General features: G+C 45.2%; 1 protein-coding gene across 1 annotated transcript in view; it reads left to right on the top strand.

Annotated features, from left to right (window-relative positions):
• LOC140198139 (uncharacterized) overlaps nucleotides 1-27,007 on the top strand; it is a 153,258-nt gene that overhangs the window by 62,538 nt on the left and 63,713 nt on the right. The window contains exons 11-13 of the mRNA XM_072259099.1: nucleotides 8,207-8,308; nucleotides 11,019-11,093; nucleotides 20,106-20,204. Of these exons, the coding sequence (XP_072115200.1) occupies nucleotides 8,207-8,308; nucleotides 11,019-11,093; nucleotides 20,106-20,204 (276 nt within the window). The remainder of the gene's footprint in view (nucleotides 1-8,206; nucleotides 8,309-11,018; nucleotides 11,094-20,105; nucleotides 20,205-27,007) is intronic.

The raw sequence follows: 27,007 nt of genomic DNA, 5'->3' as shown, positions 1-27,007 counted from the left end.
ACATGGTGCAGCATGGCGGACTCGTGATACGGCCGGTAAGCCAGAGGGTCACCATGGCTTCCGGGTGACATACAACAGACATCCGGGGGAGTTGTGTCGTGACACTAGTGGTGCAGGGCACAGAATACTGAGACCTTACATCACTGGTTATGCCTCAACTGTGTGCCCCTGTGCTATTGGGGCTCGACTTCCAGAGCCACCTGAAAAGCGTGACTATGATGGGCCCCTCCCAGCAATCACTGCCGTAAATCCCCAGTTTTGTAGCGATACGTCACATACCCCGCTACTGACCACACACACGCACCGACCCGCACATCCCACCCAACGCCATGCCAACTGCCGTACTACTGATGTCAGTTGCGGCCTCTCCACCCTCAGGATCCCTCCCCCACCGCTGTTCGCCAACCTGACCCCCGACTGTAAACCTGTGGCAACTAAAAGCAGGAGGTACAGCGCCGGGGATGGAGCCTTCATTAAGTCGGAGGTGCAGCAGCTGCTCAGGGAGGGGGTCATTGAGGCAAGCACAAGTCCTTGGAGGGCGCAGGTGGTCGTTGTTCGGAACGGGGAGAAGAATAGGATGGTCATGGACTATAGCCAGACCATCAATAGGTTCACGCAGCTCGACGCGTACCCCCTACCCCGCATCGCGGATATGGTCAATCAGATAGCACAGTACAAGGTGTACTCGACCATAGACCTAAAATCCGCTTACCATCAGCTCCCCATCCGCCGAGAGGACCACTCTTACACCGCCTTCGAGGCGGACAGCAGGCTTTATCAATTCCTGCGCGTCCCCTTCAGTGTCACGAATGGTGTATCTGTCTTCCAGAGGGCGATGGACCGGATGGTGGACCAGTGCCAACTGAAGGCCACGTTCCCATATCTGGATAACATCACCATCTGCGGTCATGACCGGCAGGATCATGACAACAACCTCCAAAAGTTTCTCCAAGTGGCCAAAGCTTTCAATCTCACCTATGACAAGGACAAGTGTGTGTTCGGAACCACCTGACTTGCTATCCTTGGGTGCGTTGTGGAGAATGGAGTCATTGGCCCTGACCCCGACCGTATGCGCCCCCTGTTGGAACTCCCTCTTCCCAACACCCTCAGAGCCCTCAAAAGGTGCCTGGGCTTCTTTTCATATTACGCCCAATGGGTCTCTAACTACACAGACAAGGCCCACCCCCTGCTCAAGTCCACCACATTTCCCCTCTCAGCCGAGGCCCACACGGCCTTCAACCGCATAAAAGGGGACATTGCCAGAGCAGCCATGCATGTGGTGGATGAGTCCATCCCCTTCCAACTGGAGAGTGACGCCTCCGACTTTGCACTGGCTGCTAACCTCAACCAGGCGGGAAGACCAGTGGCGTTCTTCTCCCGTACCCTTCAAGGCCCTGAACTTCAGCACTCCGTGGTGGAGAAAGAGGCGCAGGCCATAGTGGAAGCTATTAGGCACTGGAGGCACTATCTTGACGGCAAAAAGTTTACCCTGCTAACTGACCAGCGCTCAGTCGCATTCATGTTTAATAACCAACAGCGGGGCAAGATCAAAAACGATAAAATTCTGAGGTGGAGAATCGAACTCTCCACCTACAACTATGACATCATGTACAGGCCTGGGAAGCTCAACGAGCCCTCCGATGCCCTATCCCAGGGAACGTGTGCCAGCGCGCAGATCGACCGGCTATACGCCCTACATGTAGATCTTTGTCACCCGGCTTTTCCACTTCATGAAAGCCCGGAACCTGCCTTACTCCCTTGAGGAAATCAGGACGATGACCAGGGACTGCCAAGTTTGCGCAGAGTGCAAACTGCACTTCTACCGACCCGAAAAGGCACAACTCATCAAGGCCACCCGCCCCTTTGAATGACTGAGTGTTGACTTTAAGGGCCCCCTTCCCTCCACCGACCGCAATGTGTACTTTCTTAACGTTATCGACGAGCACTCGTGGTTCCCCTTCACCATCCCCTGCCCCGATACCACTACCATGTCAGCTGTAAAAGCCCTGCGCAAGCTCTTCACTCTGTTCGAATACCCATGCTATATCCACAGTGACAGGGGGTCCTCGTTTATGAGTGACGAGCTGCGCCAATACCTGCTGGCTAGGGGAATTGGAACTGGTAGGATGACAAGCTATAATCCCCGGGGGAATGGACAGGTAGAGAAGGAGAATGGCACAGTGTGGAAAGCCACACTCCTAGCCCTCAGGTCAAAGGGTCTGCCGGTCTCCCGCTGGCAGGAGGTCCTTCCCGAGGCACTCCACTCCATCCGCTCCCTGTTATGCACAGCCACCAATGCCACCCCTCATGAGCGGCTCTTTTCATTTCCCAGAAAGTCGACCACTGGGACCACCCTACCAATTTGGCTGACGTCCCTGGGGCCAGTGCTGCTCCAGAAACATGCAAGGAGCAATAAATACTCCCCGATAGTCGAGAGGGTTCACTTACTTCATTCGAACCCCCAGTATGCCTATGTGGTTTCACCTGATGGGCGGAAGGACACAGTCTCCATCTGCGACCTGGCGCCCGCAGGAGCACCAGGCCCCTACCCTGAACACTCCGTGGTGACTATTGACCCCGTACCCACCGATGTATGTACCCACGAGACACCGTGCACTCCAAACCCTACACAGACACCACACAACACTCCCATACCGGGCGCGACGCACACACACGAGGGATTAACAGCGCCTAACGTGCTGGCACCTCAAGTCAGGCCGGAGCCAGCACAACCGCCGTCGCCAATGCAATCACCACCAGTGCTACGTAGATCACAGCGACGGACTCGACCGCCTGATAGACTTGACCTGTAAATATACTTGTTGTAAATATTGTCAGTCACTTCACCCCGCGGGACTTTTTTTTAAAAAGGAGGGGTGAATGTGGTAAACCATGTATATATGTTGTGATGGGGTTAACTGTCTAAAAAACGCCCTCTGCTGACAGCCTCTGTGGCTCCTCCCACAGATTCCTGTATAAAGGGTTCGCCTTGCTCCTCCCCGTCAGTCCGGGGGCAGGCACTCATCATGGAGGTCCTGTTTTACAGCTAATAAAAGCCTTTTGGTATTTCTCAGTCTTTGGAGTCATTGAAGGTGCTTCAGTATGAATGGCAGCAATGCTTCACTACCAGATGAACTCAACGCCTTCTATGCCTGCTTTGAAAGAGAGAACACAACTACAGCTGTGAAGATCCCTGCTGCACCTGGTGACCCTGTGATCTGTCTCAGAGGTTGATGTTAGGCTGTCTTTAAAGCAAGTTTAAACCTTCGCAAGTTGGAAGTTCCCGATGGAGTAACTGGTAAGGCTCTGTAAACCTGTGCCAACCAACTGGCGGGAGTATTCAAGGACACTTTCAATCTCTCACTGCTATGGGCAGAAGTTCCCATTTGCTTCAGAAAGGCAACAATTATACCAGTGCCTTAGAAGAATAACCTGAACTGCCTTAATGACTATTGCCCGGTAGCACTCACACCTACAGTGATGAAATACTTTGAGAGGTTGGTCATGACTCGACTGAACTCCCACCTCAGCAAGAACCTGGACCCATTGCAATGTTCCTATTGCCACAATAGGTCAACAGCAGATGCAACCTCAATGGCTCTTCACACGGCTTTAGACCACCGAGACAACACTAACACCTATGTCTGGATGCTGTTCATCGACTATAGCTCAGCATTTAATACCATCATTCCCATAATCCTGACTGAGAAGTTGCAGAACCTGGGCCTCTGTACCAACATCTGCAATTGGATCCTCGACTTCCTAACAGGAAGACCACAATCTGTGCAGGTTGGTGATAACATCTCTTCCTCGCTGACGATCAACACTGGTGCACCTCGGGGATGTGTGCTTAGCCCACTGCTCTACTCTCTATATACCCATGACTGTGTGGCTAGGCATAGCTCAAATACCATCTATAAATTTGATAATGATACAACCATTGTTGGTAGAATCTCAGGTGGCGATGAGAGGGTGTACAGGAGTGAGATATGCCAACTAGTAGAGTGGTGCCACAGCAACAGCCTGGCACTCAATGTCAGTAAGACGAAAGAGTTGATTGTGGACTTTCGGAAGAGTAAGACGAAGGAACACATACTAATCCTTATGGAGGGATCAGAAGTGGAGAGAGTGAGCAGCTTCAAGTTCCTGGGTATCAAGATCTCTGAGGATCTAATGCAGTCCCAACATATCGATGCAGTTATAAAGAAGGCAAGACAGTGGCAATACTTCATTAGGAGTTTGAAGAGATTTGGTATGTGAACAAATAGACTCAAAAACTTCTATAGATGTACCGTGGAGAACATTCTGACAGGCTGCATCACCGTCTGGTATGGAGGGGCTACCGCACAGTACTGAAAGAAGCTGCAGAGGATTGTAAATTTATACAGCTACATCTTGGTTACTAGCCTACAAAGTACCCAGGTCATCTTTAGGGAGCGGTGTCTCAGAAAGGCAGCGTCCGTTATTAAGGACCCCAGCACCCAGGGAATGCCCTTTTCTCACTGCTACCATCAGGTAGGAGGTACAGAAGCCTGAAGGGACGCACTCAGCAATTCAGGAACAGCTTCTTCCCCTCTGCCATCCGATTCCTAAAAGGACATTGAACCCTTGGACACTACCTCACTTTATTTTTAATATACAGTCGGCCCTCCTTATCCGTGGGGTCCGCATGCATGGATTCAACCAACCGTGGATCCGGAAAACCCGGAAGTTCTCTCTCCAGCACTCGTTGTTTGAGCATTGTTCGCCTTGCGTCTTGTTCTGTTGCGACTTTGTTTCTGTGAAAAAAATGGCTCCTAAAATGCAATTAAGTGGTCAAAGCAATTCCTCAAAGGCTTAGAGGGAGCGTAAGGTGCTATCTCTCACCGAGAAAGTAGAAATCTTAGATCTTTTGAAAAGTGGTATGTCACTTGCCGAAGTGGGCCGTAAGGTCAGTAAGAATGAATCGAGCATTCGCACCATAAAGCAGAAAGAAGCTGAAATTCATGGAAGTGTTAGTGCTACCCCTACAATGGCAAAAATGGCCTCTCTGGTTTGTGATAAAGTGCTTGCAAAGTCTGAGAAAGCAGTAAGTGTGTGGCTGGAGGACGTGTCACAGAAGCATATCGCCATTGATGGCAAAATCATACGTGAAAAGGCACTTAGTCTCTATGAGCTCTACTCTGACGGGGTTGAGGAGAGCAGGAGTAAGGCATGGCTGGCTTGCTATGTAAAGCACTACAGCCTCAAGAACTTACAGATCACGGGAGGATCGGGATCGGCTGATGCCGAGGCAGCATCAGCGTTCCCAGAAGAGCTCAAAAAACAAATTATTCCCCGAACAATCCAGTATAACAGCTATGTACATAGCAATTACATTGTATCAGGTATTATAAGTAATCTAGAGATGATTTAAAATGTACGGGACGATGTGTGTAGGTTATATGCAAATACTACACCATATTATTTAAGGGACTTGAGCATCCACGTTTTTTGGTATCCGCGGGGGGTCCCGGAACCAAACCCCCGCAGACAAGGAGTATTGCATTTGTTTTTTTTTGCACTAATTTAATCCATTCAATATAGGTATACCGTATGAAGTATACTGAATAAGATTTATTTATTATTATTTATTTTCTTCTATTTCATATATTGCATTGAATTGCTGCTGCTAAGTTAACAAATTTCACATCAATGTCGGTGATAAACCTGATTCTGATTTCAATGACACCTTCCAATCAATTAATGCAAGGGAACACCACCTTCTCCCTCTTCCTCCTCAAGTTATAAACCATTCAAATTTCAAAATATTGCATTCCTTCTTCATGGCCTAACTTTTGCAAGTCCTGGCTGAGTTCACTTTGAGAATAATTTAACCACACAGACTATAGTTATCCAAGAATAGTCCCAGTAACTACTGGTGTTTGTAGTGTAAATGTTCTCTGCTGATTCACAGACTAATTACCAAATGAAGTCTGTCACTGAGAGACAGGAATCAGGAAAAGGGCAGATGACCCCAGGTTTGGTCAGGGAGTTGTGTATTTAAGAAGAGCTTAATGGATTAGGGAGGGATAGAGAGCTTTCGTGGGGGTCAATTCAAGATAAGGGTCAAGACAGCTCAAAGCACAAAGTGATGAAGATCAGGTTGTCTCAGGTGGACAGGAGGAAAGGGATGCAGAAATACAGAAAACTTGCAGACTGAGAGAGATGGGGAGGAGAAATGTAAAGTCAGAGGGTTCTGAAAGAACAGATCAGCATTTTAATAATGAACCATTATCTGAGGGAGAACCATGTGGGGCAGTAAACTGGATACATTACGATCACCAGGGAAGAGGTACTGAGCACATTGTCAGAGCTTCCATCTGCCGAGTCCCTGGTCAAGATGGGCTTCATCCTGGGGTCTAAAAGAACAAACTAGAGTTATAATTTATGATCAGTATTAATTTTCTCAAGTTCTCTTGATTGGGAGAAGGTTCCATTAGATTTGAAATCCATTTGACACTCCTCAGCCTTCTTCCCTAAATGGTCTAAAATCCCCCTGCAACCTACAATAGCTGCCCTCACTATCAATGACAACACCTAATTTTGTGTAATATGCAAACTTATTGATCAAGCCTTGCATTTTTGCATCCAAATCACTGATAAAAATATCAAATAACAGGAGTCCCTACACTGATACCTGCATCACACCACTAGTCACCAGCTCCTATAATGGAAAACAATTTTCTACCTCGGAGCCAATTTTGAAACCCCCTGGAATGCCCTGGATTCATGTCAGGATCATGTCAAAATAGATAACATTCATTGTCCTATCTACCCTTTTGGTTAGTTCAAAAAAAAACTCTGAACGACTCATCAACCATGACTTCCTGTACATGAAGCTATGACGTCTCCTCCTAATCTGATTTTGTCTAATGAAATCCTGGTCGATCCCATTGCTCAGCATTCCCTCCAGTAACTTCCCCACCACTGATGTCAGGCTGACCAGGCTGTAGTTCCCTGGCTTGTCCTTGCTGCCCCTCTTAAACAATAGACCAACACCCAGCATCACCATGAGAACAACGGAGGTTCCAGTGGGAGACTCACCATCCCCCTGCCAGGGTAAACGGACAGGGAATATCTGTGGCTTCACCAGCATCACCCACGTTCTCAGAACCTGTGTTGAGGAAGTGTTGCACAATGAGAGATCTCCACTTTTGGATGAGACATTGAGCCAGAGTCCCATCTGCACTCTTCAGGAAGGTGTAAATGATCCTTCGGTGTTATTTCCAAAAGAGCAAAGGATTTCTCCCCAGTATCGGAAAAATAATTCTATTAACCAACATCACAAAGCCAGCTTTTACATGACTGTTGTTCAGCCTTACTCAGTACAAACTGAGTCTCATTCCCTCCAACAGTGACTGCACTTAAAGTACTTCATTGTCTGGGCCAGAGACTGGTAAAAGATGCTGTGAGATTACAGGTTCTGTTTCTCATGTGGAGAAGTTCACTCTGCCCCCTGCTCACAGGAGTTGGCTGAATTTTTCAGTTCCTGTGTGACGTCATTGAAACGATATGAAGAATGTAAAGAGCTGTCAGACACTCCTGTTCCCGGTACGATGCAACATCAGACCCTGATATCTGAAATAAATTCGCTGGTGACAATCAGTCTGATGTGCAGGTGTCAGTCAGCTGTCTGGGCATCAACCTGCCCTTCACAAGGAGACTTTCTCTCCTCGAATGTGCCCCTGACCAGATTGTGGATATCAGCCAGAGCTCTTCTGGCTAAATGAGTGGAAGAACTTTTATTGCAAAATGTGGAATCGAGCCAGAGGTTAAGAGTTTCAGTGACTTTCCAGTGAAATTGTGGGGTAACTCCATAACCAATTGTTGTGGAAGTTGGGAAAATCAAATCCTGGATCATGTGGATCAGTGTAGTGCACTCGCAAAGGAGTGGCCATTGCAACACCAGAAGGAGCAGCTGGTGCAGAATATTGGTAAGAGGTAACCTGGAAAGATTGGACTGGAGACCTCTGAGGACAACTGATCAGGGCGCATGAATTGTCTGTTCTAGGTTTCCCACCTTACAGGACATGCAGTCAATAAGACAGGGCAGAGATTGGCACATGCACATCCCTGCAGGATGAAAGTGGAACAGTTTGGTTGTTTGCAACATTGTGCAGCTGTTATGGTCATTTCTCTGGTGAATCGTTACATGTTTTCTTATTGAATTTATTTTCACTTGCAGGTTATTCCATCCAGGACACTATAATTATTGCCTTGCAGATGTTGCCATTGGTGAATGTTATGATTCTGTTTTACTTGATCTGCACGAAGAAGTTTCATTTAGGTATGTGACTTCACTTTTACTTTGTCTATAAGCTCCAGTTATCTCTCCAAGTAATTTGCGACTAATTTTAACAAAGACATTAATGAAATGAAAAATTGAAAATCATCCCCCTTCCTCCACAGAACCCACCCACCCTGACAAACTGTGACTGGGTGAAACTGGCATAATTTTTCTCCCAGTTGTGGAGTGTTGCTTCACAGTGATCCCATCTCTTACCTGACTCCAGAGGGATCTTTAGAAGAAGTCGGGTTGAGGGGAAGCTATCTCAGCTGTCTGGTATTTGACACATGGTGTTGTTCACCTTCAAAATGAAATCAGCTGAGGAATGAGAAACAGAATCCCCTTTATCCCAGTGATGGTGAGGTGTTTGTATGATAGGAATCCCTCTGATCCTCGATAGAATTCAGTGTTATGAGGCCTCTCACCGATCTTTCCAGGATATTTGCAAAAGTTTTGTTTTCAACAGCACCTTCCAGATAGTCAGCACAAAGGAACACATTCCCCCTCTTCTTCTCCAAGTTGTAGACTGTCCAGGGTTCAAGATATTGACATTCCTTCCTCATGGCCTAATTCAAGCAAAGCTTGGCTAAGTTCACTTTGAGATCTACTTCACCATACAGACTAAAGTTGTCAAAGAATAGAATCAATGTTTGTACAGTAAATGCGCCCTGCTGTTTCACAGACTAATTACCAAATGAAGTCTGTCAGCAAGCCAAGTAAAGCAAGATAAGGGAGATGACCACAGGCTTGGTCAGACAGTGGGGTATCAAAGAAAAGCTTGGAGGATTAAGGAAAGGTGGTGAGCTTTAGTGGGGTAAGTTCAGAGGTAAAGAACAGTTTGCTCAAAGCACAAAGACCCTCTCTCACTGGTCCCCCTCTGTGTAGGTCCTCTGTCCCTTCCCTCTTCAGTCCTGACGAAGGGTTCCGGCCGGAAACGTTGACTGATCGTTTCCACGGATGCTGCCCGACCTACTGAGTTCCTCCAGCGTGTTGTGAGTGCCACACAAAGATCAAGCTTGCTGAGACGGAGAGCATTAGAACAGAAATATAAAGGTTTAGAGACTGCAGAGAGGAAGGAGGAAGCAAGTTGTAAAGTCAATGAGGTTTCTGAAAGTATTGATGAGCATTGAGCTGTAATCTGAGTGAGAACCAGTGTAGGGCAACAAATCTGAGAAAATTACAAACACCAGAGAAGAAATACTGAGTCAATTGTTGGAGCTGCCATCTGACAAGTTGGATATCCAGATAGACTTCATCCTGGGTTCTGAAACAGGCAGCTAATGACATACTTCATGCAGCAATTTAAATGTTCTCCCTATTCAGAAAAGTTTCCATTAAATTGGACAACAGCAAACGTGATTGCTTTGTACAAAGATACCAAGAAACAACAGGAGAGTATGGGTGAGGGTGATGTGTGGATGTGAAACTTGGCAAGGAGATGGGGTAGAATATAGAGACAGATGAATCTGGAGACAGATACAATTTTCAGTACTGGAGTGATGTGTAACATTTCTTAGGGTTGATCCTGTGGGCAGATTGAAGGAGCCGAGACGGATGTATGATCTCAATCACAACCATCATGACATCCTAATAAGTTGCTGCAAAAGTTAAAGGATGGAACATCTGTCATCTATGCTATTTAGCAGCAGTGTCAGAGTATTTAACGACTGAGATCTTGGAACTGACCGGCAACGCAGCTCGCGACAACAAAAAGACCAGGATCATTCCCCGTCATCTCCAGCTCGCTACCCGCAACGATGAAGAACTCAAGAAGCTGCTGGGTGCATTATAAAAATAATACATTATTTTTACATTCAGGATAATCTTTCAGCACGTCTACATAAAATGTTCCAGCATGTGGATCGTTCAGCCTGCACCCGTGTGGAGTTCAGTTTTCAATTTGAACCAGAACACTGTCCGGTGCCATTGAACAGCTGGAAACAGTGATGTTCTGATTCTCTGCGTCAGAACAGGCTGTACTGTCAGACATGGAACTCAGTCACTGGCAAAATGTTGTTAATTGCAGTCCTCCAGGTCACTGGGATAATTCAGCAGAACTGATTTACAGTGGCCTGATATCCCATCCACTGGATGTATACACGGACAAACTACAGAGTACCTGTCATTTCCACATGGGATGCCTGTGGGTCAGTAAGTTATTTCCAGAGGGAACCAGAAGATGCTTTTGGTCCCTCCCTGGTCTCTCCACTTGTTGCCAGTGTGTGAGAGCTCTCGGAACCTCCATCAGTCCAATGCTTGAATGTCTGGTCCAGTTCTGAGCTGGTTGATTGCCTCATGTTAGGACACTGAATATCACAATGAACCTGACCAAGCCCGGGTTCATCTCTGTTCACTGCAGCACTTCACTGATGCAAGTTTTGAATAAGTTGTGTAGATTGTAACTCAGGGGGATTACTACCATCAGGGAGGAGGCACAGGAGCCTGAAGACACACATTCAATGATTTAGGAACAGCTTCATCCCCTCTGTCATCAGATTTCTGAACGGTCCGTGAACCCATGAAAATGATCTCACTATTGTTGCTGTCTTTTTACATGACTGTATCCTCATTGTAATTTATAGTATATTTTATTTATTGCTCTGTGCTGTTGCCACAAAGCAACAAATATCATGATGTATATCAGTGATAATAAACCTGAGTCTGAATTCTGATTCTGAGAATTTCAAATGGTTTTAATTTCTTTTTTTAGTGTGGTGGAGCACCTCCGCTAGTTTCTTTAACCTGATATTCTTACTTGGCATTTCTGTCAGCACTGCGATTCCAGGTAAGTACTATAACATTATTCTGTATTTACATGAAATGATGTACTTGGTACTGAGCAGAGGGACAGAATGAGGTGTCTCTGTCAGAACATTGTGAGCTGCTTCATCTGGACCACAAACACATACTGACCTTGGCCCCACAGCTGAGGACTGGGAAACCTGCTGGAGGTTTAAAATATTTGAATGTCCATTTTAGTTTAAATCTCTGTCCAGAACAGCTGGCCACACAAAATTTCAGACAGGCAACAATCTACTACCTGTCGTCTGTACAGAGTCCATGAAGTTGATGCCATTTTGCCTTGCTTCTATAGCCTCTGTGTCTGTCTGCTGAGTAAATACAGATGTAAAATATGCATTTAAGATCTCCTTTATCGTTTCGGGCTCCACACATGTATTACCATTCAGATCTTCCTGAGGACCAACTTTGTCACTTGAAATCCTTTTGCTCTGAACATATCTGTAGAATCCCTCCGGATTCTCCTTCACCTCGTCTGCTAAAGCAACCTCAAGCCTTCTTTTAGCCCTCCTGGTTTCTTTCTTAACTGTTCTCTCATTTCTTATACTCCATAAGCACCTCATTTGTTCTTACCTGCCTGAACCTGCAATGTACCTCTTTCTTTTTCTTAAACAAGGCCACAATATCTCTTGAAAACCAAGGTTTCCCATACCTGTTATCTTTACCTTTTATTCAGACAGGCACATACAAGCTTTGTACTTCCAAAATTTCATTTTTGAAGGCCTCCCACTGACCAAGTGCACATTTGCCAGAAAACATGCTGTCCGAATCCACACTTACTAGATCTTCTCCTTTACCATCAAAATTGGCCTTTCTCCAATTTAGAATCTTAACCTGCAGACCAGACCTATCTTTCTGCTTATTTTCTTCAAAACTAATGACATTGTGATCACAAGATGCAAAGTGTTCTCCTACACACACTTCTGTCACCTTTCCTATCTCATTCCCTAACAGCAGATCAAGAATCACACACTTTTGTTGGGAGTTCTAATACTGATCAAGAAAGTTTCCTGAACAGATTTGACAAACTCTATCCAGTATGGTCCTTTGACACTATGGGAGTCCAAGTCAATACAGTTAAAGTTAAAATCAGCAACTATAACAACCTTATAATTTTTGCAACAGTCTACGGTCTCTCAATAAATTTGTTCCTCTAAATCCCACGGACCTTTGTATGATCTGTAATGTGCCCCATTAACGTGTTCACACTTTCCTTATCCACAGTTGATGAGTTCTCCAGTCTGGCCTGTCTAAAGACTGCCAGGATATTATCCTTGACTAATAAAATATCCCCTCCTCCTTTAATCCCTCCCTCTCTGTTGTGTCTAAAACAATGGAACCCCAGAATATTGAGCTGCCAGTCCTGCCCCTCCTGCAACCAAGTCTCCCTAATGGCTACAATACCATATTCCCAGGTGTTGATCCATGCTGTGAGCTCATCTGCCTTTCCTCCGGTGCTACTTGCATTGAAGTATACACAGCTCAGGACATCAGTTGCACCATGCTCAGCCTTTTGATTCCCGTCTGTCCCCACAACCTCTCCACTATCTGTTCTGACACTCTGGTTCCCATCCAGATGCAACTCCAGTTTAACAACTCCTCCTCAACCCCGTGCAGCACTCACAAACCTTCCCACTAGGATAGAGGGCTGTAGAACAGAGGGATCTGGGAATAATGGTGCATAGTTCCCTGAAGGTGGAATCTCATGTGGATAGGGTGGTGAAGAAAACTCTTGGTATGCTGGCCTTTATTAATCAGAGCATTGAGTATAGGAGTTGGGGTGTAATGTTGAAAATGTATAGGGCATTGGTAAGGCCAAATTTGAAGTATTGTGTACAGTTCTGGTCACCGAATTATTGGAAAGGTGTCAATAAAATTGAGAGAGTACAGAGCAGGTTTACTAAAATGTTACCTGGGTTTCATCTCCTAAGTTACAGAGAAAGGTTGAACAAGTTAGGTCTTTATTCTTTGGAGCATAGAAGGTTGAGAGGGGACTTGATAGAGGTGTTTAAAATTATGAAGGGGATTGATAGAGTTGACATGGATAGGCTTTTTCTATTGAGAGTGGGGAAGATTCAAACAAGAGGACATGAGTTGAGAGTTAAAGGACAAAAGTTTAGGGGTAACATGAGGGGGAACTTCTTTACTCAGAGTGGTAGCTGTGTGGAACGAGCTTCCAGCAGAAGTGGTTGAGGCAGGTTCGATGTTGTCGTTTAAAGTTAAATTGGATAGCTATATGGACAGGAAAGGAATGGAGGGTTATGGGCTGAGTGCAGGTCAGTGCGACTAGGTGAGAGTAAGAGTTTGGCACAGACTAGAAGGGCCGAGATGGCCTGTTTCCGTGCTGTAATTGTTATATGGTTACTGTATATGGTTATAGGATATTAGTCTCCCTCCAGTTCAGGTGTAAACTGTGACTTCTGTACAGGTTCCAATTTCCCTGGAAAAGAGAGCCCAATATTCCAAGAATCTGAAACCCTCCCTCCTACACCACCTCATTAGCCATGTGTTCAACTGTATAATCTTCCTATTTCTGGCCTCATTAGCACATGGCCTGAGTAGCAATCCTGAGATCACAACCCTGAAAGTTCTGCCCTTCAACTGAGCACCGAACTCCTGAACTCACTTTGCAGAACCTTTTCACTCTTCCTACCTACATGGACCACGACTTCTGGCTGTTCACCCTCCCACTTCAGAATGCTGAGGACTTAATCCAAGATGTCCTGGATCCAGGCACCCAGGAGGCACCATAACATCTGGGAATCTCGTTCTTGTCCACAGAACCTCCTTTCTGTTCCCTAACAAATGAATGCCTTATCACCCCAGAAGGCTGTGGAGGCCAAGTCTCTGGATACTTTCAAGAAAGAGATGGATAGAGCTCTTAAAGATAGTGGAATCAAAGGTTATGGGGATAAGGCAGGAACTTGTTACTGATTGTGGATGATCAGCCATGATCACAGTGAATGGCAGTGCTGGCTCGAAGGGCCGAATGGCCTACTCCTGCACCTATTGTCTACTGACCACAGCTCACCCCTTCTTTCCCCTTCCCTCATGAGTTACAGAGCCAGACTCAGTGCCAGAGTCCTGACCGTTGTGACTTTCCTCTGCTAGGTCATCCCCCCAACAGTATCCAAGTGGTGTACCTGTTGTTGATGGGGATGGCCACAGGGGTACTCTGCACTGGCTGTTTAATCCCTTTCCCTGTCCTGACTGTCACCCAATTTCCTGTGTTCTCCACCTTGGGTGTAACTAATTCTCGATATGTCCTACCTGTCAACCCCCTCAGACTCCCGAATGATCCGGAGCTCTTCCAGTTCCAGCTCCAAGTCCTTAACACAGAGTGTGAGAAGCTGTAGCTGGAAGTATTTCTCACAGGTGTAGCCATCAGAGAGACACTGGAGGTCTCCCTGCCTTCCCACATCCAGCAAGAGGAGCGTTCCACTATCCTGTGTGGCATTTCTACTGTTCCTAACTGTGCAACCATAAAGAAGGAAAAACAATAAAATGCGGGTGAAAAGAAAACTCTACCTGCAGCTTTGTTTTGCTTTCTTTGACTGAAGCCTCTCCTCACTGAAGCCTTGAAGAGCTAAAGCCTCAAAATCTCCACTCTAATTCTGACCACTTCAGTGATGGCCACTCCACTAGCCACTGCCTTACTCTAATTTGTTCTTGCCAATTAATCCTGAATTCAGGTTGGGTGCTGCTCAAAATACCAAACTGTCATGAGTCACTGCATTTTCTGCACAATGGGCGAACAGGAGTGAACTATGTCTTCTCAAGTGTCCAATCTCTCCAATAGAGCGCTGCTCAAATGAATATCTAAATGTCATTCTCCCTGTTCTGTGTGTGTCTAGGACCTGCAATATTAACTCTGTTTCACCTTCCACAGATGCTACACAAACTGCTGTGTGTTTTCAACATTTTTGTTTTTTTATTAAACACAGAGCTGATAGATTCTAAGTTGTAAATATCTAAAAGCACCAGTGATTCAATACCCATGGGAGAGCAGAGTTTCTAATTAGTGATTAATATAATGTAATGAAACGATATTGAACTTCGTCAAAACTGGAGGAAAAGCAAGTTCCAATGAGGAAATTCGGACTGTACAATAGAATATCGATAGATTAGTGAGTGGGTGACAACTCAGCACATGGAGTTTAATACAAGAAAGTGTGAGGTGGAGCCCTTGAGTAAGAGGAACCGGACTGTTATGTCAATGGAGAGGAATTGTAAATGAGTGAATTGCAGAGGGATCAAGATAAAGGATTCACAAAAGATCTGGTGCAGCAAGTAATTAGGAACAGGAGTGACATATAAGCCTTAATTGCAAGGTGTTACGTAACCGGCAACAACGAATATTAATCGAGACAGGTTTTATGAAAACAACCAAACATTTATTAAACACATATAAGGGAAAAGGGGGAAAAAAAACAAAGGAAAACTTTAACCGGAGATTAAACAGGTACGCAGCCGTTCATCAACTCCACTCGGCTCTGGTTCTTAAAGCGTTAAATGCGAAAACAGTTCTTAAAGCGATACAGTCAGATACAGTTCTTAAAGCGATAACTTCAAAAGTCCAACAGTTTTACACATTCAATTGGGAGAGACTTCTCTGGAGAACGATTTCTTCACCAACGCACCTTTACTGCCGGTTCTGTCCACAGGATTCCCGATGCCAAAAATAAACAGTTTAAATCGATTGACCTTAAATTCCTTTTAGAGAGAGAGAGCCTTTGTGCATGAACTCATTGCGCTATTGCAAGAGTTATCTCAATGCAGGTTCTCTTCAATGAAGACTCAATAAGGTCGATCCTTTATTAAACTGCCAAACAATGCCGACTTCTCTCAATCCTTCACTTTGATGAATTCCTCACTCTCCCTTCAAAACTGTCGGAATTGAGTAAATTGGCACTTCCAGCCACAAATTTCCAGTTCAAATACAATATCTTGTAAGAGAACGCACCTTCCGTTTTAAAAATGAAACTGCGTCACAAAAACAAACACGCACCAGAAACAGAGGCACAACACGTTCTACCTGGAAATCTACAAACCCAAAAACCCACTACGTCACCTGAGACAACGCTTATATAGTCACGGGACACATGTCATCACATGACCTCACATCGGCGGGAAAGTCACATCAGGTGACCTCCAAAAGACCATTACAGCATTCTCACAAAAAAAAACAGATCTCCTTGAGCATGTAACAAAGGGATTTGTAGTTTAGAGATGGGGGAGTATTGTTACAGTTGTGCAGAGTGTTGGAGAGTTCACTTGGTACTGTGCACAGTTCTGGTCCCCTTGTTTCAGAACAATTGCACTGACACTGCCGGCAGTCCAAAAGTGATCCATAAGGATCATTCCTGGGATGAGAGGCTTTTCCCACCACAAGTAGTTGGGATATATTTAAAGAAGAGATGGATAAATATTTGAAAGATTGGGAAATTCATGATTGTGTGGGACTGAGACAAAAGAGGAGATGAGGTCTGGGGCAGATCAGCTCCAATTGTATTGAACGGTGGGGCAGGTTTAAGGAGCTGAGTGACCGACTCCCCTCTTATTTTCTTGTGTTTTTATCTTCTCACAAAAGAACAATGGATTCTGAGGTGTATATATTTCAATGCGAGGAGTATTGCGGGGAAGGCGGATGAGTTGAGGGTGTTGATTGACACGTGGAATTATGACATTATAGCAATTAGTGAAACTTGGCTACAGGAGGACTGGCAGCTTAATATTTCAGAGTTCTAATGTTTCAGATGTGATCAAGGCAGAGGAATGAAAGGTGGGGGAGTAGCATTGCTTGTTAGGGAAAATATTACAGCAGCACTCAGGCAGGACAGATTAGAGGGCTTGTCTACTGAGTCCTTATGGGTGGAGCTGAGAAACAGGAAAGGAATGGCTACATTAGTGGGATTGTATTACGGACCACCCAATAGTCAACGAGACTTGGAAGAGCAAACCTGCAGAGAGATAGCAGGCAACTGCAGGAAACATAAAGTTGTGGTGGTAGGGGATTTTAATTTTCCATACATTGATTGGGACTCCCATACTGCTAGGGGTCTAGATGGTTTAGAGTTTGTAAAATGTGTTCAGGAAAGTTTTCTAAATCATATATAGAGGGACCAACTAGAGGAGATGCAATATTGGATCTCCTGTTCGGAAACGAGTTAGGACAAGTGACGGAAGTCTGTGTAGGGGAGCACTTTGGTTCCAGTGATCATAACACCATTAGTTTCAACTTGATCATGGACAAGGATAGATCTGGTCCTAGGGTTGAGGTTCTGAACTGGAAGAAGGCCAAATTTGAGGAAGTGAGAAAGGATCTAAAAAGCGTGGATTGGGACAGGTTGTTCTCTGGCAAAGATGTGATTGGTAGGTGGGAAGCCTTCAAAGGGGAAATTTTGAGAGTGCAGAGTTTGTATGTTCCTGTCAGGATTAAAGGCAAATTGAATAGGAATAAGGAACCTTGGTTCTCAAGGGATATTGCAACTCTGATAAAGAAGAAGAGGGAGTTGTATGAAATGTATAGGAAACAGGGAGTAAATCAGGTGCATGAGGAGTATAAGAAGTGCAAGAAAATACTTAAGAAAGTAATCAGGAGGGCTAAAAGAAGACATGAGGTTGCCTTGGCAGTCAAAGTGAAGGATAATCCAAAGAGCTTTTACAAGTATATTAAGAGCAAAAGGATTGTAAAGGGTAAAATTGGTCCTCTTGAAGATCAGAGTGGTCGGCTATGTGCGGAACCAAAGGAAATGGAGGAGATCTTAAATAGGTTTTTTGCGTCTGTATTTACTAAGGAAACTGGCATGAAGTCTATGGAATTGAAGGAATCAAGTAGTGAGATCATGGAAACTGTACAGATTGAAAAGGAAGAGGTGCTTGCTGTCTTGAGGAAAATTAAAGTGGATAAATCCCCGGGACCTGACAGGGTTTTCCCTCGGACCTTGAAGGAGACTAGTGTTGAAATTGCGGGGGCCCTGGCTGAAATATTTAAAATGTCGCTGTCTACGGGTGAGGTGCTGGAGGATTGGAGAGTGGCTCATGTTGTTCCGTTGTTTAAAAAAGGATCGAAAAGTAATCCGGGAAATTATAGGCCGGTGAGTTTAACATCAGTAGTAGGTAAGTTATTGGAGGGGGTACTAAGAGACGGAATCTACAAGCATTTGGATAGACAGGGACTTATTAGGGAGAGTCAACATGGCTTTGTGCGTGGTAGGTCATGTTTGACCAATCTATTGGAGTTTTTCTAGGAGGTTACCAGGAAAGTGGATGAAGGGAAGGCAGTGGATGTTGTCTATATGGACTTCAGTAAGGCCTTTGACAAGGTCCCGCATGGGAGGTTAGTTAGGAAAATTCAGTCGCTAGGTATACATGGAGAGGTGGTAAATTGGATTAGACATTGGCTCAATGGAAGAAGCCAAAGAGTGGTAGTAGAGAATTGCTTCTCAGAGTGGAGGCCTGTGACAAGTGGTGTGCCACAGGGATCAGTGCTGGGTCCATTGTTATTTGTCATGTATATCAATGATCTGGATGATAATGTGGTAAATTGGATTAGCAAATTTGCTGATGATACAAAGATTGGAGGTGTCGTAGACAGTGAGGAAGGTTTTCAGAGCCTGCAGCGGGACTTGGACCAGCTGGAAATAATGGGCTGAAAAATGGCAGATGGAGTTTAATACAAACAAGTGGGAGGTATTGCACGTTGGAAGGACAAATCAAGGTAGAACATACAGGGTTAATGGTAAGGCACTGAGGAGTGCAGTAGAACAGAGGGATCTGGGCATACAGATACAAAATTCCCTAAAAGTGGCGTCACAAGTAGATAGGGTCAAAGAGAGGTTTTGGAACATTGGCCTTTGTTAATCAAAGTATTGAGTATAAGAGCTGGAATGTTATGATGAGGTTGTATAAGGCATTGGTGAGGCTGAATCTGGAGTATTGTGTTCAGTTTTGGTCACCAAATTACAGGAAGGATATAAATAAGGTTGAAAGTGCAGAGAAGGTTTACAAGGATGTTGCCGGGACTTGAGAAACTCAGTTACAGAGAAAGGCTGAATAGGTTAGGACTTTATTCCCTGGAGTGTAGAAGAATGAGGGGAGATTTGATAGAGGTATATAAAATTATGATGGGTATAGATAGACAGACACATGGATGGGAGGTGTATGGAGGGATATGGTCCGTGTGCAGGTCAGTGGGACTAGGCAGAAAATGGTTCGGCACAGCCAAGAAAGGCCAAAAGGCCTGTTTCTGTGCTGTAGTTTTCTATGGCTTCTATGGTTTCTATGATTCTGGTCCTTAACACAAGAGATTCTGCAAATACTGGGAATCCAGAGAAACACACACAAAGTGCTGGAGGAACTCAGCATGTTTGGCAGCATCTATGGAAAGGAATAAAGAGTTGATGTTTCGGACTACACTTCATCAGGACCAGAAAAAAAGGGGAAAGAGCCAGAATAGGAACGTGGGGGGAGGGGAAAGAGTGCAAGGTGATAGGGGAAGCCGTGCGGAGAGCGAGGTAGGTGGGTGGGGGAGGGAGTGGAGTGAGAAGCTGGGAGGTGATAGGTGGAAAAGGCAAGTGGCTGACAAATGAATCCAATCGGACAGGAGAGTGGTCCATGAGAGGAAGAGATGGAGGAGGGGCAGGGGCTTCTGATAGTGAACTCATCAAGGTTTGGCCATCTCAACACCAGAAGGAGCACCCAGTGCAGAATACAGGCAGCAGGTAACAGGGAAATAGTGACTGAGGAAGACTGAATAAGTCAGTCTATTCTTGGCCGGCGTAACATTTCAGTGGCTTGTTAACCCAGCACAGCAGGTAGAGTCAGTTGGTGCAGACCAGAAGTCACAGGTTGACAAGACTGGGCAGTGATTAGCACATCCCTTCCCTGCAGGAGATAAGGGGAACAAATTGGATGTGGCAACAATTGGCAGCTCTCCTGCTCATTTTTCTGGTGTATTGTCGCATGTTTGCTTATCTGAATGTATTTGTAATTGCAGGTTTTTACAGCAAGGACACTGTAACGATTGCTGCGTCAATCACAATGGCGGTGTTGCTTCTAGTGGCTTTTATTCCATTTGTGATTCTTTGGTTCACAGGTAAGTGTTATTGTCTACACTCGTGTTTAAACTTCAGGCACCTCTCCAAGGAAATTGCAGTTAATTATAAAAGAAAAGTTACTCCCTCCCCCCACCACCACCACTCTGTGTCCCTGAGACACGAGGGATGAAATTCCCCTGTATTTTTGCCTAGTTGTGGAGTGGTGTTTCACAGTGACACCACTGCTGGGACGATTCCAGACTCACCTCTGACCTGGTGTCTGAGACTGTACTTGAGGGTAAAATGTCTCAACTCAATTGTGTTACACACATGATGTTGTCGAAGGTGCTGTGACTGGTGATGTAGAGGTGAGGAGTGAGGGACCACTCCTCACTGCACACACTGGGCTCCTCCATGGAGAGAGTTAAGAGCACCAAGTTTCTGAGAGTGCACAAAATTGATGATCTTACCTGGCCTGTCATCACCACCTCTTTGGATAAGAAAGCACAGTAGCACCTCCATTCCTTGAGGAGATCGTGGCTAACCCCCACCCCCATTCCCCATGATAACCAGTTTTTACAGGACCCCAATCGAGAGTGTCCTCACCGGCTGCATCTCTGTCTGGTATGGGAATTTCAAGGCATCTGACTGCAAGTCCCAACAAAAGATCACAAGTGTTGCTGAGAGGATCACTGAGGTCTCTTTCACCCAGTAGAGATATTTATCAGGAGTGTTACATATGCAGGGCACTTAGAACTGTCACTGATCCCTCCCATCCATCCACTAATCTTTTTGATCCCCTACCATCAGGCAGGAGGTACCGTAGCATTAAAACAAGATCAGTTAGGATGAGGAACAGTTTCTTCCCCCAGGCCGTAAGACTATTGAACTTCCTGCCACCACCCAGGTCTCATCATGTATGAAGCACCAGTAGTGTTACACTGTTTACTTTTCAGTTGTATTATATATGCATCTTGTTATTTGTTAATTTATTTGTGGTGATATTACTTTGTGTTATGCACGTGAGTTACATGTACTGTGTTGTGAGCATTAATCCAGAGGAAAGTGGTCTCATTTGATGGTATGCATGTGTACGGTTGAATGACAATAACTTAAACTTGAAAGTTGCTCGTTGATCCTGATGAAGGTGAGGTGAGAGAGTGGTAAAGTCCCTCCTCATCACATGGATTTCAGCAAAGTTCTGTTAAAAATCCTCATGGCGCACTCAAGAAACTAAATGTCCATGGGATCCAGGAAAAGATGGTGTTGGAATAAAAATTGGTTCAGAGGGAGGAAGCAAACAGTGAGGATCAATGGGAGTTTCAGTGTCTGGAGGGACATGTGTGGTGAGTTAAGCAGGGCTCAGTAATAGGTCCTTTGCTGTTTAAGGTACTCGTCAATGATTTGAACTTGAATTGAGGAAAACGATCAGGAAGTTTCCCGTTGATCACAATATTAGCAGTTTGGTGGACAGTGAAGAAGAAAGGTCTGGGTCACAGGAAGATATCGGTGGTCTCCTTGGATACACAAAAGAGGAATTGGAATTCAGTCTGGAAATGTTTACAGCAGTGCTTTTGGAGAGGGCAAACTAGGCAAAGGAACAAACAGTAAACAGAAGACTAAGGCATGGAGGGGAACTGACAACTCTCAATGTTCATGGGCACAGATCCCAGAAAGAAGGGTTGCTAGGTTACCTGGTTTCTGTAATTGCAGTAGCATAAGAGTGGTAGACTTGATGTAGATGTGGAGAGAAATGGTTTCAAGGAGAAGTAATCAGGAATGGACAGCTGAGAGAACTGGCATAGACGGGCTGAACGGCCTTCTTCCATGTGGTAAGGAAAGTGGGGTCTTGCCTTTTGTTTTGTGCACAGAGCTGGTGATGGGAGATGTGAAAGGGTGAGGAACAATACCTGAGGAGAGGGAACTATTCGCAATGGCATTAACATTGGAACCAGGAGAGGAGGTTGGTGATGAACAGGATCTAACAGAAGGAGGGTTGAGCATGAAAAAGAAATGGTTAGAATCCAGATTCAATGCAATTTCAACACCAGGGCATCGAGGGACATTTGGGAGGGTTGGTCCAGTGGGCAAAGGGAAGTAGGGAAACTACAGGGGCAGATGCACAGTCTGAATCCCAGCCATTCATGGGTTCAGTGCACATTATTAGAATATTTCAGCACGGTGAATTGTGGAAACAGTGGTGAATTAGGGGTTCTCTTTGCATTTCTGCATAGTCTTTGAATGAACAATTGGTGAAGGAGAGCAGGACCTGATGATGCTGAATAGGGTGCAGCCAGATCTGACGATGGACGTTTAAAGCCATTTTTCACTAAGGACACACCCACACTTGCATCTCTCATTTGAGGGAGTGCAGATGGAGGCTGTACCACAGCAGACACTCAGATGAGGGATTAATGTAGGTTTTCAGAAATAAAATGAAGTGAGGCATTTTATGTTTAACGAAACCCGTAACACATTTTATTGAACTCCCAAACCAACACACAAAAACGTGCTAAAACTCTTTACATAATAATGTCATCTCGTCAGACCAGCCTCTCAAAGTGAAACCACAACTCAGTATCGATGGTTGTGAATTATGAACATTTCTGCCAGTCATGTTACCCTACACAGGCCCCTCTGGAATTAACTAAAACCAGCATTGGGAGCCTGTCTGAAGCTGGGATCAGCAGCCCGGCTCGGGTCCTGTGCCCGTTCAGAGGTGATGGCAGGGGCATGGCCGTGGAATACTCCAAATCTCGGTGGGCTGGGTTAAGGCGATCTTCTGAAATATGTTCCGGTTTATCCCTCTTATCAATGATCGAAGTCTTTTCCCTCCATTCCAAAATGCAGAATGGGCCATTGTAAGGGGGCCTAAGGGGATGTTGGTGTGCATCATGGTGGACAAAAACAAATGAGGTGGAATGTAGGTCAACAGGAACCCAAGAGTGATTTATTTTGTAGCCTGGGAAAAATACACACTCAGGACAACAAATACCTTTTCGGGTCTTTAATTCCTTTATCTGTTTCAGATATTTTAATGCAGAAAGAGGGTATCAAAATAAAACAACAAAATGAATTTAAAGAAATGCACAGTTCCTGCTGTTACAATCTCAGTTTAACTTCAGTCCACACACTTGTGTGTCAACGAGTTACATATGCAGTATGAAAATAAATTAAACAAAATATACAAAACCAATACGGTGGTGGCAATTCTAAAAAAAACAATGCAAGCAACATCAGAATCCCACCAACGCTGTACCTTGTACATAACATTGAAAATATCAATAAATACATCTCATCATAATGAAGGTGTATACTCACTTTGGCACACACATGCTTAACTTCTAAACATGTACAGACTGGACCCTGAAACAAATTCTCCTCACTCGCACTACTCAGCCGATGAGGAACTTCACACAACCATGCCATCCTGTGCCAATACCTTACTCACGAAAATCTGGGAAAAGCAGCTCCCAGCACTTGATGTTTGTCTTTGCAGAACATTGTAACTCTTCTTTCTACTCCACATGTGCATAATGACGTCACTGTTTTCTCTTAAAGGCACAGGCAGCTATTTTAGTGTTACCAGGGTGAATGCACAAGTTCACTTTTAACAATACAAAATAATATTCAGCAATCACCTGGTTACATTCTCCCCTGCAAACAGGTAAGCATCCTCGTTTATTCGCTCACTGCAAAGGTATTTTTAACCTCTTTAACTGCTTCTCTGAATGGAGCTGAACCTGGACGAGCCAGTATCTGTGACACTGCTGCAGGACTTATGGAGGCCACATTTCGGACTGACCTTGGTTCGTGATGTGGGTTAGAGTGCTGTCCAGCGTTTACTCTTTTACTCCTGCGGGGTACTACAACAGGAGGACCACCAACATCTGACCCTGTATCATCAGTCTCAGGCACTACAGTCTCAGTTCCAGACATTTTTACAGTCCCAGAAGATATGCTGCCAAGGCTGGAGTCAAGATTCTGTACACCCTGTTCTGACACATCTTCTACCAATATCACCTCATTCTCTAAATCCTCAGAATCTGATTCATGTCCCGAGGACATGAGTTTATCATTTCCTTCGAGGAGCTGGGGTGGGAAGGGTCCCTCAGGGCCTGATGTCTACCCTGTTCACCCTCTTGATAGGCCCTCCCTCCAAAGGTTCCACAGTGTATGTGCTGCCTAGTACCTACACCAGCCTGTAGACAGTTGATTTCCAAGCATCCTGGACCTTATTACGGCATAATGGTCTGTTCCTGAGGTAAACCGGTGTATTTATATCAATCTTAGGAAAATGAATTTTATCCTCCAGAAAGGCAATGCTGAACAGTCGGTAATAAGGGGAATATCCGGTGGTGGCGTGAGGCGTCACATTATACACATACACTAAAGGCTAATTTATACTTCTGCGTCAAATCGACGCCGTAGGTACGGCTCCACTGCAAACCCTACACAGAGCCTACGCGGATCCCTACGCCGTAGCCTGACGCACACTTCTCCCAAAATGTAACTACGCATCGCGGCAACTCAGACCACTACAATTGTGATTGGTCCGCATGTAGCATTGCATTTCCTCCTACACGGCAATAGCTTCCCATTGAGCGACTGAAGGGCAGGGAAGGAACTCTGGCTGCAATGCTTTCCATAAAGCCTTACAGACCTCCGAAATTATGGAGGACATATTTTGCTTTTACGATAAAAGACGCTCACTTTAAACTTGTTTACCCTGAGAAAGACTACCATGACCATGAAGCCTTGCACGGGCAGGTGTGTGCGCATGCGCGACGCTCCCGCTCGCAGAGTGACACAGACACACTAACACACAAGTATAAATGCTCACAACGTGCATAGGCCACTTGCGTAGGTTATGGCGTTTATTTGGCGCACAAGTATAAATCAGCCTTAACTCGGGTAGATGCTCTGGCCACCTGCGTTTCTTTTCTGGAGACAGCGTACGTAACAAATCATGCATCGTCCTGTTGAAACACTCACACTGAGTGTTGCCAGTAGGATGATGAGGTGTAGTACAGCTTTTCTTTACCACGTACAGTTTGCAGAGCTCAGCTATGACCTCACTTTCGAAGTTACAGCCCTGGTCAGAATGCAACCTCTCAGGGACACCGTACTTCATAAACCATTCCCTCAAGAGCACCTTTGCTGTGGTATCGGCCTTTTGATCCTGAGCTGGGAATGCTTGAGTGAACTCTGTAAAAACGTCTGTGACTACTTAGACAATCTCACACCCATCAGCTGTCGGTTCAAGCACATTGAAATCTACAGCAACAACTTTGAGCTGCTGAGGAGCAAGGAATGATTTCATGTGGGGACAGATCTTAAGGTGAGGCATCTTAGTGAGCGCACAATGCGGATAATTTTTCATCCACCATGTCACATCCTCATGCATGCCCAACCAAACACATCTGCTTCTCAACAAGTGTGGGGTACACTCTATGCCTTGATGGCCCATAGAGTCACGTACAGACCCAAACACTTTACTCCTCAAGCTGGTAGATAACAGAAGCTGATAACACTCTCCGTGCTTCTCATCCTCAAATACACGATACAGTAACCCCTTACGCTCCTGATCAATATGTGGGAGTGGGAACGCATCATTATTGGTCTTAAGATTCAGCCTCCAATAATCTACACAGTCTTATGCTGCCATCAGTCTCCACTATGAAAGGGTGTGTGAAATTGGCAAAGCTGAGGATGGGTGAAATGGCTAGTTTTGTCTTTGAGCAAGTCAAAGGCACTTTGACATTCTTTTGTCCAAGACTGTTTTAACAGCTGGTTTGTTTTACTCGGACTCCCTGCATTAAAACACAAATTCACTACATCATGCAGCGGACCTGCAATCTTTGAGAATCCCTGAATGAGCCGTCTATAAGAACTGCAAAAGCTGATAACTGATCTGAAGTCTTTGACTGCAGATGGTTCTGGCCATTGCTGAACAGCCGAGACCTTCTCGGGATCTGTGCCTATCCCCTTGGTTGATATCTGGTGTCTTAAGTTCTTAACCTCTGACTGCAGAAAATGACATTTTTCCAATTTCACCTTCAGACCAGTTTCCTTGAGGTGCCGAAGCGCAGTGTCAAGCCTCTCCAAGTGTCCCTGGAGAGTCTGTGAATACATCAGAATATCATCCAGTTACACAAGCATAATTCGGAAGACTAAGTTATTCATGGTTGCCTGCATGAGTCTTCGGAAAGTCACCAGCCCATTGCAGACCCAAATGTCATGTGAAGATATTCATATATGATTCTGAGATCCACCCTGCGGATGCGCTGGGACACACTATCAGTGATGTAACCTGGGGTCAGCGGGTGTTTGGGGTCTTTCAGCATCATACACCCTTACCCAGGCCACCCAGCGGGGGTTGATCAGACCCCAACTTGTGTCCCAGCAGCATTGCCCCACGGATCACCCCTCCTGATCCATAACCATCTGGAGGCTACAGGTGAGGCATACGCACTATTGCTCTCCTGAATCACACTCTTCTTTGAGCTGTGCACTTTCACTTCACTGTACTGATTGGGCGGAACGTGACGGTGTGGCTGTGAAATAGGCTCGTTATCAATTAGCTGAATTTCATGCTTCACCTTGTCAGTGTACCCAAGGCCTTCATCTTCAACAGCGAAGATATCCAGGTACTTATCCAGTAATGCTCTTAGCTGTGCTTGTTGTTCTTCACTACCCCAATGTCAAGCTTGTTTAGAATTGACTTTAACTTGTGGTTACTACCCTCCTCCTTTACACCAACTGTCACATGTTCAGTGCCAGCTGAGATCCACTGAAATCTTACAGCACATTGCTGATCACTATCTACACACTCTAACTTTGACAGTATACCCAGCCGGGT

Source organism: Mobula birostris, chromosome 5, assembly GCF_030028105.1.
Source record: "Mobula birostris isolate sMobBir1 chromosome 5, sMobBir1.hap1, whole genome shotgun sequence".
Taxonomy (NCBI): Eukaryota; Metazoa; Chordata; class Chondrichthyes; order Myliobatiformes; family Myliobatidae; genus Mobula; species Mobula birostris.
This window is presented reverse-complemented; position numbering and strand designations above follow the sequence as displayed.